Below are 17,490 nucleotides of genomic sequence, written 5' to 3'. Positions count from 1 at the left end.
GGATGAGCCTCTGGCCGCGTTTTACTCCGGAACGAAATATTTTCTACTTTGTGGCATTTAGCAGCTTTCAATTAGTCGAGGCGCGGGAAATTGACAGAAACGGTTTTCGTGTCAAAAGATAGGCTCACGTGGAAAAGCAAGTAGGTCGAGATTTTGATTTACAATTGCGTACGTCGCGTCGCTTCGGTTGCGTAGTTTCTACCCGGGACTCGCTCGCTTTTCACCTCGTTCTTCTCTCCGAGAAGTTTATCCGAGTTTGGATATTCGCTCATTAATTACAATTAAAAGGTTTCGACAAAATTAACATGGCGTCAGTTTTAATATGCGTACACAGTATTCGGTATCACTTACATGTATGTATATTCGCGTCGTTGGGTTCACGTAACGCGATTATAGAGAACATTGGAAACAACTTTACTTGCTCCTGTATTTCGACGAAAACAAAGGACATTCATAAGGGAACAGGAGGGAAAGGTAGTTCCATGATGCAACGAGGATACCGAAGCCATTTAACAGAGAGCAAGAAAACACAATGGAGGATTATTGTATTTACTATCAAAGTCATTTAGACAATAACCGTGTCTCCCTTCGTGACAGCTAGCTAATACTCGCGTCTTACAGTAGAAACAGAAACCAGCTCGGATGATGGTAATAGGTGTACATATAATATCGGTAGGTAGTCGAAGACGGTTGTAGAAATTGCGAACTCATTTGAAATCAAGAATTCGAGTCAACTCCAAGGCATTGCCTTTCTTTCTCAAAACTTTCATAGAAGGTTCTACCATTATCTAGTCGCAGTATATTTCACCCCGTATCCGATATTCTTTCCTCGCGTTATTAACTACCCGATCAAAGATTAAAAGTTGCAGCTGGTGTCGACAGAATACCGCCACTAGCAATTTTTGTTCCATAAGAAGGTAATTTAATTTGAAGAGAGACTGCGCAACGTCGACCGTGACACTCGGCTACCTTGTTTCGCGTTCGGGTCCGCGCAACGCTGCTTCCTCGCGGAATTACTTCCTGCAAAAACGTCAGAAGCTTTCCAAGCCGCATTCCCCACGAACGAACGTACGAACGAGCCCGGGATGAATGTTCACGATGAAAAAAAAGGGCCGCGCCCAATGCGCTCGCATGACCGTGACGAGCTTACGACGGCTACACCGTTTCTCGCATGTTAATTAAGGTCCGCGGCTTTTATCTTTACGATACGCCAGCGACGACGTCGTTTCAAGTCGTTTCCGCGGTGGTGAAATTTCAACCGTAAGAAAAATACAGCAATTCCCTTGCCTAGTTCTGGCACGGAATTTATTTGTTCTCCAAAATTTTTTGTTCCCCGTTGAATATCACTTGTTTCGAGGAAAAGAAAATAATGTGAAAAGTTGCATTACTGTTTTCGATAGAGACTTCTTTCATTCGGTACAACTGTAGAAACAATTAGCCTTTTGTTTTAACGGTCTTTACACTTTTGTTTCGCAGAAATGATGCGTAAACCGTCTCTGAACTTCTGTTACTTACATAGTCACAACGCGTCGAGCTTCTTAACGTATTCTGCGTTACTACGTTCTACTTAACCTTTTATGCGTACCTTTTTGCATTACAATTTAATAAAATACGTATGACAAGGTATTTTTACAATTTTTTATTGCATAGTTTCTTTAAATTAGAACCAATTCTTGTATTTCAAATATTCGAATATTACGAATTCAAATAACACGATCAATTCCTGGGATTTATTACTCTCATTAATCGACATCTACCTGTGTCTGTAGTTGTCAAACCCTTTCTCTTCGATGTGATACGATATAAATATCAAAGTTTGAACTGCATGGAAACGACGTCTCACACACGCCAACGTAACGTCTATTTACAATTAACTCAACCTTCCTCGCCTACGCGGTCTCCTTTAGGTACGTAACTTTCGCACCCGGTCCAGCTGCTATGAAAATCTGATTCATAAACGGTAGGCGGGCAACAACGCCTCATTTGCGGCGTGCTTTTCTCGTTCCGTTTCCAGCGCGACAAACAATCCTTCGAATACATTCTGCTCTACTAACGAAAGCAAACCTCTCGAAGGTGATGCGATGCGATGCGATGCAATGCGTTCCGGCGTAGAATTAACGTTGGTATTCGCGTCACGGTTATCCACGTATACATATACCCGCGCCTCGGTTTACAAGGCGTCGACGACAGGCGGAACCGCGTGAATACGAAATAGCGTTCTTGCCGAACGCACAACGGTACCGCTTTTATTGTTCTCCAGCGTTCTCCCGATACACCTCGAGAGTGCGATGATCTTTCTCCGAAACACGGGCCACCGCTGCTGCGTTACGCCGAACCCTTCAACGAATTCCCGTCTTTATAACGACGCTATATCGAATCCACTAGTCAACTTCCCATCGATCGATACGATGCGTTTGTATTACGTAAACGCCCCATACACGATACGATTTGTCGTACAACTGATCTTACAACCTAGCTTTAACCATCTCAACGACAGTTGTAACGTTTGTGTCACGGTCGTACGACTTGTAGACAATACGGTAGGTTAAAAATCTGTCGTCCTAACCGTCTGCCCAATTCCCTGTGCAATTTCTCGTACGACAAATCTTATCGTCTATGAGAGAGCCTTTACTCTCGTCGCGTGTTACACCCGCTTTGGAAGATGCGTTTCCCGTTCCGGTGTTCGAGTTTCAAGGCGGTGTAACACGGTTTTATTGTACTTTGCGGAACGGTCTCGTATTCGTTGTACCTCGCCATTCGCGAGTGTACATATATGTATGTGCATGGTCCCTTTGATACAAGGGAATACCGTGTGTAGCCTGTGTTAGAGTATAGTAACACGCGACCAGAGAGAATACATACGGTAACGAGATAAATGACGGTTCTCTATAGATCTGTTTTTTTCTTTTTTTTTTCCGCTTTTCTCTTCCCAAGGCATTTTCACCGAGCAACAAGTACGTGGTGTCCGTGGGCTCTCAGCACGATATGATCGTCAACGTCTGGGACTGGAGGAACAATGTTAAGGTGGCGTCGAACAAAGTCTCGAGCAAAGTGAAGGCCGTCTGCTTCGCGGAAAACGGCAATTACTTTGTTACCGTTGGCAACAGACACGTCAAGTTTTGGTATCTCGAGTACTCGCGCAGCGCCAAGGTAATTCGATGTTAATGTCCTCTCGTTTCGTCTCTACGATCCAGCCGACCGGATCTCAATACTTACTCGCTTTCGTTCGACATACCAGGATCTAATTGTCGATTGTTTATTTACTTACGCATGACCCGTACTTCCGCCGCGTCGATCGCGTGCAAACGTGAGAAAAAACGGGAGGCTAAAAGACGTTGGAAAAGAGTTCATCGATGGAAGACCTTTGACGTAGGAAGTACGGGTCTATAAGTAATAAAGAACGACGATTAAGATAGCGGTATTAATACCTGGACGAACCAATTTGAGCCTTTGGGAACGAAACGGTTTTTCTTAACAAACTAACCATCCTTGCTCTCGACGACTGTACGGTTCGTGGCCCGGAAGGATAAGCAGATTCCAGAATTTATTAGCATAAACGTTTCTCCCAGTTCGTTGAAGAATCTTTTCCAATGAATCTCTGTGGAAATAGTAACGTTTCCTGGTGATACTGTTCGTATCGTAGAAACGAGCATAGCGATATTGGAATATAAAATGGTGGCGAGAGCAAGGGAGACGGAGGCACGTAACGGTAACGCCGAAGGTGGTGATAGAGGCAATTTTGTTGCACAGTATAAGGAACCTGTGCCTTTGATGGGTCGGTCTGCCATATTAGGAGAGCAGAGAAACAACGATTTCGTGGACGTAGCCTGCGGCCGCGGGGAAATGGCGGATTCCACGTACGCGATCACCAAAACCGGCCTCTTATGCGAATTTAATAACAGGAGGCTTCTGGACAAATGGGTGGAGCTGCGTGTAAGTACCCCTTCCTCCGAATAGGCATTCCCTTGTATGCTATATTCAGAGCTGTTCCGTAGCCAACAGCTAACAACTACTTCGTTACATGCATGACCGTTAAAACATTTTTCTTTCAACGGGATCTATGCTAGAATCTTTCGCAAACCCTAGCTATTGCTTCGAGGATAAGTATAGAAGAGATATTTCATCGGGTTGCATTAAAGAAAATATATTCCGTCGATATCGATTCCAAAGAACGTTTCTTTTTAGACGACCAGCGCCAATTGCATGGCTGTCGGGGACAAGTATATATTCATCGGCTGCGCGGAAGGAATCGTCAGGTGTTTTAGTCCTACCACACTGCAATTCATCACCACGTTACCGCGAACGCATTACCTAGGCGTGGATGTTGCCCAGGGTTTGTCCATCAGGTACGCGTGCATTCTCCGTCCAACGATTACGCAAATACTTTTGATTCGTGGATAGACTTTTCTAACGACGTACGATTGCAGTCACATGTCCCAGCACCCGCCGAACGCCAGGTACCCGGACGCGATCGCGCTGGCATTCGACGAACGGAACCACAAGCTGACGTGCGTCTACAACGACCACAGCATCTACGTGTGGGACGTGCGGGACATCAGGCGGGTCGGCAAATCGCACTCGTTCCTCTATCACTCGGCGTGCATCTGGGGCGTCGAGATGTACCCGACCGGTTCCGATTCCGTGGACGCGATGCCAGCCGGAAGCTTCATCACCTGTTCCAGTGACGACACCATCCGCGTCTGGAACCTCGAGAAGGACGTGTCGCCCAGTGACACGCTCTACAAACGTAACATCTACAGCAACGAGCTTCTCAAGGTCCTCTACATCGACCCCGAGCAGCTGACATACCTGAAAGACCTGGATCTAGCCGCGGCCGGCTCGACGGAGAAGAGCGACGCGTCGTACGACGGTCGAAACGGCGTCCGATCGATCCGAGTCAGCCCAGACGGCAAGCATCTGGCCTCCGGTGATCGGTCCGGTAACATCAGGATTCACGACCTCTCCTCGTTGGAGGAGCTCTGTCTCATAGAGGCCCACGACGCGGAGGTACTCTGTCTCGAGTACTCGAAATTCTCGCGATACTCCGCCGAGCCTCCCAGACTGTTGGCCAGCGCGTCCAGGGACCGATTGATCCACGTGTTCAGCGTCGACCAAGGGTACAACTTCTCGCAGACGCTCGACGATCACAGTTCTTCCATTACTGCCGTGAGATTTTTCAATCAGAGCAATCAGGGTAATCAGATACAGATGGTGTCCTGCGGCGCCGATAAGAGTATTATTTTTAGACAGCTGCAATCGGTGAGCATAACGGTCTTCGAATTTAGTACCAACGAACCTAAACCAAGTTTCACGGTTTAGTCGACGGCTTTGATCGTTTCAGACACCAGGAGGGATGCCTCAGTTCTCCAGGGGTCACAACGCTCAGGGAAAGACCACTCTGTACGACATGGAGGTCGATTCCGGGCAAAAGCACGTTTTAACTGCCTGCCAAGATAGAAACATAAGAGTTTATAACGTGACCACTGGCAAACATAGTAAAACGTTTAAAGGATCCGTCGGGGAAGATGGATCTCTCATTAAAGTCGTTCTAGGTAAGCTCCAGGTATAGTCCAGGTGTAATACATATAGTCGCTACGAAAGAGAGAATCCTCGTCGAATCTAACGATTCCTACTGTTTCAGACGCATCGGGAATTTACGTAGCTACCTCGTGTACAGATAAGACATTGTGCGTATACGATTACTACAGCGGGGAATGCATGGCCACTATGCTCGGCCACTCGGAATTGGTGACAGGGCTACGCTTTAGTCCAGACTGTCGAAACCTCGTATCCGCCAGCGGAGACGGATGCATATTCGTCTGGCGGGTTCCCCGTGACATGGTTGTAACCATGCAGGCCCGTCTCGCTCAGCAAGCAATGCGAGCTGGAAAGTAAGTGTATTCGATAGTAAAAATCAACGAGATTGGGCTTGGTATGTACAATGGATTTGGATAGACGAGTACGAAAATTACAATCTCTTCAGGTCCAACCTTGTCTCGACTTCCAATAATATCCCCACACGTAAAATACGTTGACGCACCAAAATATTTCAGAATAAACTAAGGCGTTAAAAATATTCTTGCAGAAGGCCGCCTCAAGTGAACGGTACGGGAATCGAAATACAGGTGGATAACGAAACTTTCGGATCGCCGCCGCCGGAATTTCTAGATCCAAACGCGAATCCCACGCCGCAGAACGTGGGCGTCGATTATAGGTTCAGCGTCGGTCAGCTGCCGCTTTGGGCGAAAAAACAAATAAACACCGCGAACACCGACGAAACTACGACCCTTGGCTCGAACGCCAGGTCCCTGGGCGTCGACCTGCCGAAGGGCAGATGGGCGCAAAGGGTGCAGCAAGGCGACGGTATAACTGTAAAGTCCGTCTACGACAGCGACGAGGTTATACCGTTCCCGCCGCCTCGTGGCGCGATCGATTCCGATGGCGGTGGCGGTGGCGGCGGTTCGAAAGACAGCTCGATAGACAGTGGAACCGAGACCAAATGTAGCAGTGACTATCGACGGGAAACTATCATCATCAAAAGGGTAGGTTTATTTTATTCACGAATACAGCCGAAGTAACAAGATCGTGTACTAATTCCTTCGACGTCGCATTATCGCAATTTGGACGATCGGGGCGATGTCGAGTCATCCAGGAAGTAATTCTTGTTACTTTCGAGATGACTCGACACTAACTAAATTAATATTAGTAACAACAATAATAATGTAATACTGCGATAAGTGTCCTATGAATAATTAATTACATTAAGCTAACCCACGATAACTCGTTCTAGGAAGAGGACGAGACTATATTTCAACCATGTCCAGATAGTTACAGAGAACTAGCAGATGAGTCGAAACAGGTACTAACCGATTCCCAGTAACAAAATAATCGTTCGTACCCCCCGTGAGTGTTATTTAGTGTGCGCTTGCGAACCAAGGGAAACGACAACGAGACAGGAGTTGCCGAGATCGCTCGTTGTTTGTCATTCATTTCGTTTCGAATCAGCTTTCGCACACTATATGCGTTCCTTTTGACATTTCCATTCTTGTTGTTCCTTTCGCACCGAATTTTCTGCTCGCAAGTGGTCTTTTTCTTTTGTTTTCGTTGATTCTATTTTATTTCAACCGATATGGCATAGGTGATCGGTGGTAACGTGACGGTAACTAGAGGTAGCAATATCACGGAATTGACACGTCAGTCGAGGAGTCGTCATCATACCGACGATAGCAGTCTTGGCAGCTTTAAATTTGAGGTACATCTCATTAACGCCTCAGACACCGACACCAAAGCATCGTCTAACAGTAATACACAAGCGAAACAAGAAACACGATTAATTAATATCGAATCTCCCGAACAATCGCGTGCACTCGTCGTCCATACGTGTTACATATATCGTTTTTCAATTATTTTTGTTTGCCGCTTACATTTTTGTCGCAACAGTTACATATACTTTTAACACTATTCTCGTTGAAACACTTTAATACGGCGTGGCGTGTAGGATCACGAGAGCACGGAGCACGACGGCGACGTCGAGGATTATTCCGAGGGGGAAAACGGGACGACTGGTTCCGAAAAGTCTCATCATAGATTGATGTATTATCCTGCCCCGGAGGACACGATATCGAATCAGTTCACCGTGAACGCGATGGATGTGGAAGAACTTAGAAGGTTCGTCTCGTTGATCGATTACTCGAATTTCACGTAATAATAGATATCTATAGGCGTAGTTGTTCAACGTTTACTTCGTAGATCTCAAAGGCGACAAAAGAAACCTAGAAACGGAGAGAGCGGTCGAACTAGCGAGTTGACCGCATCCGGCAGTCAGGACGATTCGGATTCCGAAGGTGGAGCTTCGACACCTAGCGCTGAAAGAAATCCCTTGTCCATATTATCGGAAGCCAGCTCGGAAGGTTTCGACCAGCTGGCAAAGCAGAGCCATCGCGAAAAGTATCTCAAGAACGCTTTCGAATCTCTCAGTGGGGCCGAAGAGCCCACCAATAGAAGTCCTAAAACAACTAGCATCAGTTCTCAGTTTCATGGAAGGTAATTACCAATCGTTTTAATTGTACCAAGGTTTCACTTCGTGTTGATCCTACGGTTCACGCACTTTTGTAGACTCAGTGGAGGCGGCGGCGTCGATCTGACTAGCAACAAGAAGGTTCGCAATCAGGCCGTTGTGAACGCAACGAAACAGGCGAGGGGAGATGCGGACGTCGTGAAGAAACGAGAGGAATTGCAGAGGAGAATAGAGGAAACCAGGAGAAAATTACAAAGCGTAAGTTTCGTACTCGCAACGATGATTTTGAGTCCCGAGCAGAGCATAAGTGTGCCTTGCATTCCAGGTCGGCTACAAGTCGTCGCTAAAAACCAGCCAAAGCATATCGGACTTGAGCAGCCATATACCGGAGAAGCATCATCGTTCGAACAGGCTGAGCACAGGTAACAACAAATCCGGTCAACGGACCCAATACTCGAAACCGATTAACCCTTGCAAACCAATACCGAACCCAAAGCCTCCGTTAAAACCTCAACTAATTAACAAAGTGTCGGGTGTGGGGAATGCGATACCTAAGCTAAACATTCCAATCTCCGACAACTGCTTGTCCAAAAGCCAGACTACGTCGTGTATAAGTGACAAGACGAGACCGTCGCTTAGTCGTCCGTTAACGTTGACCCTAAAAAAAACTGAAAAGTATAAGCTATCGCTGAATAAGCCGAATCAATCGTTACCCGAGTCGCCCGTGTGCGAGGAGCTCAAGCTCCTCAAGGAACAGTGCAAAAAGAACGTCAGTCGGTTCGCGAGATTCGCGCAGAAACGAAGATCCTGCAGTTACTTTATCGGCCTGAACGACAACGAGGAGGACATGGAGAATATAGCGAAATCGTTCGAAAGCTTGCCCGCGATGAACGAGCGGAACATCGAGACCCTGAACGACGCGTTGGACGACGGAGACGAGGGGAATGGAAACTTCAGCGACGACTCCTTGGAGGGAGACTTCAAGAATCCACCCCGACGATGCGTTAGCGACTATCAGATAAACTTTCACGTCGACAGTCAGCAGGACGGTCACAGAGCTTACTCGACGAGTTATCAAACTTTCCCGAAACGCGTGCTTACCGGCTCTCAGGAGAGCATACTGTCGGACGCTTCGGTCGAGTCGTTTTCAAAAGGAAGCGCCGAGATTCTCGATTACAGCCACTACGACAACGATCGACACTCGAGCGCGAGCTTCTTCCTTTCCCGTCGAAAAATGCAGGCCGGTCGAAGTCAGGAGAGCATTCTGACCGACGAGTCCGACTTACAGATGTTCCCGTTGCAGGAGAATATGGATCATCGAAGTACCGAAAGCGTGTTGACCGACGATTCCGACTCTCTCGTGAAATCCGCGCCCCTCGAGATGTTGTTCGACTCGCACTACAGACGAAAGAGACAGAATTCGGAAACGTACAGCGGCAATCCCAATAACGTCGTAGAGCCCTCGAACGATACTCAAAATGTCGCGAACGACGCGACGACTTGTCGGGCGGTGTTTAGGTCTAAATCTCTTCAGGACACGAGGATAAGCAAAGCAAAGAATGAGAACAATTATTCCGAAGAGAGCGCGCAGCCGGCAACCTGCATCTATTACGAATTCAATTTCAACGATCAAAACGACGCGAACGTCGAGATGCAAATAGGAACAAAATCGGACACGATGCCGAGAAGTAACAGCCTGAAGGTGCCAAAGGAGCCCCGCTCGATGCTGATTCTGAACGATTTCGTGGCTCACAAGCCACCGAAACCGAAACGAAACTCTGCTCGCACGCAGAGCATGCGAAACAGGGCTCGTCCCGCCTGGAACAAGTACAACGTGGACACACCTTCTCAGTCTTCCCGTGCAAAATCAGAATCCGATGACTACGGAAGCAAGTTACGCGCGGAGGATCGCCCGATACGAGACGACACTGACGGGAAGTCCGAAGCAGTGGAGAGTCTCGAGAATTCGAAGAGAATCGAGCAATTTCTACAATCGCCGGGTTATTCGTTACAGTTCAACGACGACACAGACTCGAAGACCAAGTTCTACAGCTTGCAGAATCGTCGCTCCTCCGACAAAAGCATGGCCTACGACGCCGGTGGTCCAATGGACAACTATGGTTTCGATCCAAACGAGTCGTCTCGTCGAGGCTGCGACATAGGAGGGGAGCAGAGGGACGGCTCCCATGTTTGCTGCTTCGAAAATCAGATCCCGACAAAGGACACGCAAGAGACGTACGACTCGTTGGAACCTGGCGGCGTGTCCTGCGACTTGCAGCCGGTCGGTGGAATGCAGACTGCCACAAATTTACAATCGACCGACGAACGAATCGATAATTTGGACGTGGATCTTAGAATTAGCAGAGCGATCGAGGGAACCGTAAAGTTGCTTTCCAGAGAGTTTGAGAACTTGGTCAGGAGGGAACAGTACATTATGAAAGAGAAATGCCTGAGGATGACGCATTGCCAGCAGGCGAGCGAAAATTTCGCTAAACTGGAAGCCGAGCGGGACAGTAGGTTCACGATGAAGCGCGACATAAGATTCCATTCGGGAGGAGAAGATAGCGATTGCGCGGACACGTCTGCAATGGATAAGTCCATGATGGAAAGCGGATCCTCGACGTCGGCATCGAGCTGCACCAATTCGCCAAAGAGGATGTGGCCGCCGGCCTCCAGATGTCATAGTCACATGAAATGGACCAAAACTTTGCCGACTATTAATCAAGTTATACTACCATCCAAGCATCTTTACGCAGGTATTAGAAGCTCGAAGAGTCTCGAACGGCATTGTCTTATATTTTGGTTTATCGTGTAGTGGTGTCTCGCATCTCGATGTCGGGAAACAGAGTATCACGACGTTTTTTTTTTTTTTTTTTTCGCTGCTTGATCTTCGACCATGAGAGTCTTGCAACGGGAAGTCTTCTCGTACGAAACATTCTCAGATAGTCGAACGCGGCGTATAGGTTTGTCGGTAGTACGTCCATATCGCGCACTGAAATCACTCGGCTAGCGCTCTATAGTATTAATACTATTTTCATGATTTTGTTACACGAAAACTAGTTACGATGCCAGTCTGAAACGGTGAAAATTTCAAACTTTCTATCGTAAAATCTGTGAAGTATAACATTTTATTAGAGCGTTTAAATACCGCTGGATCTATAAATACTCCTAGACTGTCTGAGTTTGTGATTATACGATTCGGATAACGTGTCCCGGTACAACACTTTTAAAGCACGACTCACGAGATAACAAGTATTTTCGTTTATATTTATTATCGTATCTTCAATGTGAATGCGTTACCATGTATCATCTTCATGGATGTTAGGGATCATTGTATGTATATATATTTATTACCGTTTATTTAAGACGTTATTAGTTGATCATTTTATTTCGAGACGGCAGCGATCATGTACTTTTCAGTTTGAATGCTTGTATTCATAAAGATGGGTATATATATATATATACCGCTTTATGAATACTCAGTTATTTTTCTTTTAGCATGACGCGCGATCGACGCAGCATGTTTTGTCCTTAACGATGTAGTTTATTCCTGCTTCCTTCTGCTTCCTGGTTTCATCCGCCCTTTTGCATTCCACTTTGTTAACGAAATCTATGGTCGAAGTTGATCAGACTCATTTACTCGAGGATATACGCGGAATTTGTTGAACAATTAGCATAGTCGAAGGTGTACATTGCGTTTTAAATACCGTAAAGAAAGTCTGATCAACTTGGCCTTGATTTCATATATACAACTTTCAAGCACTTGATCTACATATTAATCGTTTTTAATTGTTTACAAGAACGCTACAGTTAGCGATGACTCGACTGTCTTGATAAATCACGAAATCATATAAGAAAGCGTGTCTGAACTTAAAACCGCTCAACATCGCTAACTTTCGTGTAGAGCTGTCCAAAATCTATTTATCAACTAAAGAAATGAAATATGCGATAATTTTTTATTTCATCCATATTGCTTTGTGGCAATACGCACGAAAGACAACAGAGCCCACACTTTACTTTTGCGCTATTCGAAATCTGCCAACTTATAGCTCACGATTCATACCAACACAGTCGAGACAAATATTCATACCAGACATACAGTACAATTGAATTTTATTTGTTTTTAATCCTGTTATCTAAAATTTAACGGTCATGCCATCAACGAAAAAAAAGAACGGCCAGACCGAGGTAAGTTACTAAGAAAGAAAAGACACGGATATCGTGAAACAAAAAATTAACCCAAAATATGAGAAAACAATATGTAGCATAGTGCATGTGTGTGCGTGTTGTTGTCGACAGTTGCCAGTAGTGGGGGGCGAATCTCGTCAAAAGTTTTTGACAGCGAAGAAGAGGGGGGTGGCATGCGACGTGCCTGCTCGCTGAGTGATCTTTCCGTCAGCCCGCCAAATAGGTTACTGCATGGCCCGATACAAGGTACCCTTTAATTGTGTACCACGATTCACAGGGTCTTTCCAATACCAAACATCGTTTGCTAACTTTTCCATCTCGCATAGAAAAGTTTTACAAGTGTATAGTGTGCAATGAACACCGAAAGTCGCGTTAATGTACATTTTGGAACGGCCCTCGCCGAGCGTAATATGTCTAATCGATTTTAAAAAGTATCCAATAATCATTCGGTGTTTCATCATCTTCTTTTTCACATGTATTGCAAGCATCGTTTAGTATTTTCAATGCATCGAATATTATGTGTAACGGAACACTTTTCTTAGAAATCCATTCAATCGAAATTTCATCTTTTAATTGGCATTCATGAATTACCCGGAATTTTCGCTAACGATCACTCATAGTTTCAGGAAAAGTAGGTAATAAGAACGCAAACGCTACGGCGCGAAGCGGGCTAGGAAACACGAACAGCGGAAATCAGTCTCGGCACGGTTCGACGAAGAATCATTCTTCTCATATAACCAGGAGCAGTAGCGTCGGTGTTTTGAATCAGGTACGAGTCCTTTGCCAGTCGTTTTTTCTTACACGACACGGTCGAGAATCGAGAGTTTACTGAGTCTGTGATCGACGGTTTTGCAGAGCGATTCCGAGTCGGACGTTGGAGCTGGAACCGGAAGGGGATGGAACAACCAAATTGCGAATAACAGGATCAGCGGTTTGATGAGACCGACGATCAGTTCGCAGAATAAAATCAATCATCAGATAAAGACCGGCTCCTCTTCTAACAGCAATTTACCGTCGGTTCTCAGGAGAAGAGGCATGCAGGGAGCGTATTCGAGTGGTGAGTCCTCGCATTAAGGTGACCGTATTTCATTCTATTCATTCTTCCTTCGATCCTTTTCAGTAAATCTAAGTCAAGTGGGTAACCAAGAAGATTCGAGTTCGGAAGATACATCCTCGAATGGGAACGGAGGAAAGCCGGCTCTTCCTCCGAGACCTCGAAGCATCAGTATCGATCATTCTGGTACAAAGTAAGTTACGAAATTTTGATTATATTTCCGAGTGATTTTCTTTTAATAATTGCGACGAAATTTATTACACTACACTCGTGAATTTCCAGTCTAAGTTTACCTACTACGACGGTGAGGAGATCAGGATCAACGACTGTAATCGCTAACGGCCGTAACGGAAGTAACTCGATAGGACAGAGCACGAATAGGCTATCGACGGCCAATCGGAGTCAACTGGATCCCAGCCCACAAGAGCTACCAGTCAAAGATACTGATCGTGCCATCGATGTAGCCAGTGCCGAATGTAACTATCCTTTTCATTCTTTACTATTCCATTTGTTTTATTTATTTATTTATTTATTTATTTATTTATCACGTTTCACGATCATCAAAGTGTAAGCATGCAAGATTGCAACTATCAACCACTAATCATTACAATATCCGAAAGTGGTACAAAGAAAATTTTGCTTGAGATATTTCTCTTGATCCTTGATCGATTAATTTTTCTTTTGTTTCGTCGATCTGTGAAAGACCGTCATCTAATAAACATTTTACTCTTGCAGTAGGCACGGATAATACATTAGGTAAACTAAAGACGCCTATTGAGAATGCTGTCCTGTGAAAATAATAAGTCTTTGAGTGTATTAAAAAATTTGTAAGTGATCATGCTATGACCAAATGAAACAAACATTCAAACAGAATCAGTCGCGAGATTTAGTACAGACTAGAGTCTAGTCTGTAGATCGCTGTACATAAAACACGCTACACCCCTCGCATTCAGAATTTTCGAGGGAGATACAATAGTGTCATTAAAATATCGAACGTTACATTATCGTCGTATCGTCGATGTTTCCCCTCCCCGCTTTGTACGTTTTCATCAGTTTCAAGAATTACTCATCTAGAATACTTTCTCTCGCTTCTTGGATTTGGTTCATTGACCAATCTGTAAATAATGTATATAAAACTTTTACGAAAATTCAAAGCTATTTATCATGTCGACGGCAAAAGGAAGTGTCACGAGAAACAATTAAAACACGATACTTAGATCATCGCATAGACCCCCAGAATAGATCCTTCATCGACAGGTTAGGATATACTACCCAAGTCTTTAGGTCACAATCGCAATAGCATGGTCTCATTACGGATTTTAGAGTCGATGTAACCTGCACGCTGCACGATCTCATCTTATCGATTCTTCTGTTTCGGAACGGATGCTACTGTTCCTCGGACCGTCTTGCGTCCGATAACGCCTGCGACACGTTGTCGAGAACTAAAGTTCGATGTAGAAAAATTTCCTTCGATCGAAGCACGTCGTTACGGCACTCGACAACGCGTTGATGACGTTGCGTAAAATCGTCTGGTTTCCAAAAACTGAGAAACGTGTGCTTTTCGCAGTGTCGACGCAGCTGTGTAACACGATCGCGGATGACCTGACGCGAACGGCGGACAATGTGGTGCAGCTGTATAAACGTTTAACGATAGACAAGGAGGACGAGGGTGCTAGCATCGACAGGGACACGATGCTGCGCGGCCTCCAATCTTCCGTTAACGAGACCATGCGCACTTTGCGATTGGTGGTAGCCGGTGGACAGGGAAACGCCGACGGATCGTCAGCGACAGGCAGCGACAGCGTGGTCGTGAACGAGGCAACCGCCACGTTTCAGGAGCTGCTCGCCGGACAGGATCAGGGTAAGGTGGTCAACATGATGCAACAGTACTCCGAATTGCTGCTGACCATGATGCAGCAGAGGATGGGGGGAACGCAGTCGAGCCATACGTAAAATCCGTCCATCTGCCAGTTCTCCGTGGAGAAGAACGATCAGAACGTCCAGCCGCGATGTCGTCGAGATTCCGTCGATTCCTACGCCTCTAACACTTTGCATTCCCCCCCCCCCCCTCACTCTACCAAAATCCTATTCTCTCTGATTACTGTATCTCGAACCTCTTTCAGTGTCCCTGAGTTTAGACGCGATTCGCGATCACGCAAGACGAAGAGAGATAGAGTCGCGCGATGAATTTTAACACGAAGATTATCGAAGAGTGTGAAGCAACTGGAGGAAACAGATGGTTCCCACACATCCACAGAGTCGATATCAAAATCGAAACTTCGAAGTTTGAGTTTAATCGAACGTTAACGTTAAGAGGGTGATATATTTTTGGTTCTGTTGAACAAGAGATCTTTCAGTTTCCGATTAAAAAGACAAGCATGCGTTTTACGTTTAATCCAGTTGCTGGTGAACGATTTTCCGCTTGGAAGCTCCGAAAACAGCGGAGGAACGAGAATTTAAGTGGGTAGTCGTGAATGTCGTATGTGCGTGTACTGGACGGTGTCTGTAGCCAAAGTTAGCGAATATTTATCAGCAGTTTCGTGCAAAGAAGTCCGCGAGATTCGCGAAAATCCAGACGGGCTAATTTGCAATAATTCGGTTCGAATACCGTGTTTCAAGCTAAGTTGCACCATTGAACAATAACAAATGGAAAACCAGCAACGTGAAACTCTCTCGTATCTTGAGGCCATATGCCGTGAAATGCCAATTAACTAAAGACTCTTAGACTAGTTTTCAAACGAGTATATATTATATATATATATATATCGACTATTGCGCGACATTATATCATAATATTAGTCTTCTCGTTGTGTAACCAAAGGCTGTCTGTACCTACGGTCTAAAAGAAGCGTACCTACCTTCCCCGATGTTTAAAAAGCTTCTACACGGCGAAACTGTAATTAAAGTAAACAGCAAGCGGTGTAAAATTGCCACTACGAAAGATATAGAACACTCTATCTAGCCAAAATTAGTCGACGCATTTAGGCGAAGGAAAGAGAAAAAGAAGGCTTCGTAGACCTATTCGGTGCGTCGCGTGTAGAATTCAAACGTGTGATTTTATATTTTCAAATCAATGTACGAAACACAAATATTGTCACCTACTAATTTTACTTCGCAGAACCATCTGGTAGAGTATAATTCCTGACCATTGAACTAAAAACACTAAAACCTCTATGGATTGATGAACAATAGGTGCGAGGAATTAAGTTTTCTTGGACGGATTGATTTGAGTCGAAATCGATACTCAACTCAGAAGCTGTGCTACATAACGATCGCATATTTTGTCATAGGGATTACAAATATTTTTACACCATGAATAATGTCAAGAGACGAAGGAGAAAAAACAAAGTTCCAAAGCGTCGTAAAACTTTCGTTGAATCGTTGTGCCGAGTTCGAAGGTGAAGTACTTCGGGCTTGATAGATATTTCAAAGGAAGGACTAGCATCGAGGAATCAAAGTATTACGAACACGTATTATTATTAACGAATTCTAACGTAAATCGCGACAGGCGCGATTCGTTTCTCGCTCCCTCCCATTAAACACATACCATAGTTACTTTCCTGTCATCCTCTCTCTCTGTAGAGTTACTTCGGATTGTATGTAATGTATAAAACGTGCCATTTAGGTTTATAACGATTCATAATCGTTTTCATGTACTCCCTCCGCGAGAGACGTTTTTTCATTGCTTCTTCAGCGTATCGTTAATCTTTGTTGATAAACCTGTAACATATCTTTAGTCTCTCGTACGTGCGAATCCACGACCGGAAAGTTGGTTCACGTCGATTACATAATTCATAGAGTTGCACCGGATAAAAGCGACCTGGCGACTAATCATAATATAGTATTCCTTCGCGAGGATCACTTCTCTTTTCTTTTTTTTTTTTAACGATTCGATCAAAAGCGTCTGTGGTTTTCCGTACATCTCCCTAATCGTGTAACCCTCTCTAGTGCGCAGATAATTTTTTACGGAGGTGACTTTACTCCCGAATGATACGGATCAACACCTTTGTCGCTTGTGCCCATCCTCTCGCTTTTTTTTTCCAATCATCAAAGCAATAAATAACGTCGAAACGATCGTAATCGCGTTCTCGCTTAATAGAGATTAATTTGATTATTATCAAAAGTATCATTTACCGAATCTGGTATTAAAAGCTTACAAATACGGCATGACAACTGATACCGTTACTCCTTATCGGTTCAAACAACCGTCTCCCGAAATCGAGGCCGACCT

The 17,490-nt window shown here is 45.0% G+C and overlaps 1 protein-coding gene across 1 annotated transcript in view; it reads left to right on the top strand.

Moving 5' to 3' along the window:
* Nucleotides 1-15,326, top strand: part of LOC107186934 (mitogen-activated protein kinase-binding protein 1) — a 67,852-nt gene extending 52,526 nt beyond the window's left edge. Inside the window, exons 5-23 of the mRNA XM_015574907.1 lie at nucleotides 2,935-3,150; nucleotides 3,751-3,933; nucleotides 4,186-4,346; nucleotides 4,428-5,259; nucleotides 5,342-5,552; nucleotides 5,642-5,891; nucleotides 6,086-6,542; nucleotides 6,791-6,859; nucleotides 7,139-7,252; nucleotides 7,499-7,668; nucleotides 7,750-8,043; nucleotides 8,116-8,275; nucleotides 8,343-10,773; nucleotides 12,826-12,974; nucleotides 13,061-13,262; nucleotides 13,326-13,452; nucleotides 13,542-13,735; nucleotides 13,995-14,015; nucleotides 14,827-15,326. Coding sequence (XP_015430393.1) covers nucleotides 2,935-3,150; nucleotides 3,751-3,933; nucleotides 4,186-4,346; nucleotides 4,428-5,259; nucleotides 5,342-5,552; nucleotides 5,642-5,891; nucleotides 6,086-6,542; nucleotides 6,791-6,859; nucleotides 7,139-7,252; nucleotides 7,499-7,668; nucleotides 7,750-8,043; nucleotides 8,116-8,275; nucleotides 8,343-10,773; nucleotides 12,826-12,974; nucleotides 13,061-13,262; nucleotides 13,326-13,452; nucleotides 13,542-13,735; nucleotides 13,995-14,015; nucleotides 14,827-15,212 — 6,627 coding nt within the window. The 3' untranslated portion in view covers nucleotides 15,213-15,326. The remainder of the gene's footprint in view (nucleotides 1-2,934; nucleotides 3,151-3,750; nucleotides 3,934-4,185; nucleotides 4,347-4,427; nucleotides 5,260-5,341; nucleotides 5,553-5,641; nucleotides 5,892-6,085; nucleotides 6,543-6,790; nucleotides 6,860-7,138; nucleotides 7,253-7,498; nucleotides 7,669-7,749; nucleotides 8,044-8,115; nucleotides 8,276-8,342; nucleotides 10,774-12,825; nucleotides 12,975-13,060; nucleotides 13,263-13,325; nucleotides 13,453-13,541; nucleotides 13,736-13,994; nucleotides 14,016-14,826) is intronic.
* The last annotated feature ends 2,164 nt before the right edge of the window (nucleotides 15,327-17,490 follow it).

This window comes from Dufourea novaeangliae, unplaced genomic scaffold (genome assembly GCF_001272555.1).
Source record: "Dufourea novaeangliae isolate 0120121106 unplaced genomic scaffold, ASM127255v1 scaffold81, whole genome shotgun sequence".
In the NCBI taxonomy this organism is placed as follows: domain Eukaryota; kingdom Metazoa; phylum Arthropoda; class Insecta; order Hymenoptera; family Halictidae; genus Dufourea; species Dufourea novaeangliae.
Note: the sequence above shows the minus strand (reverse complement) of the source record. Positions and strands in the feature narration are given on the sequence as shown.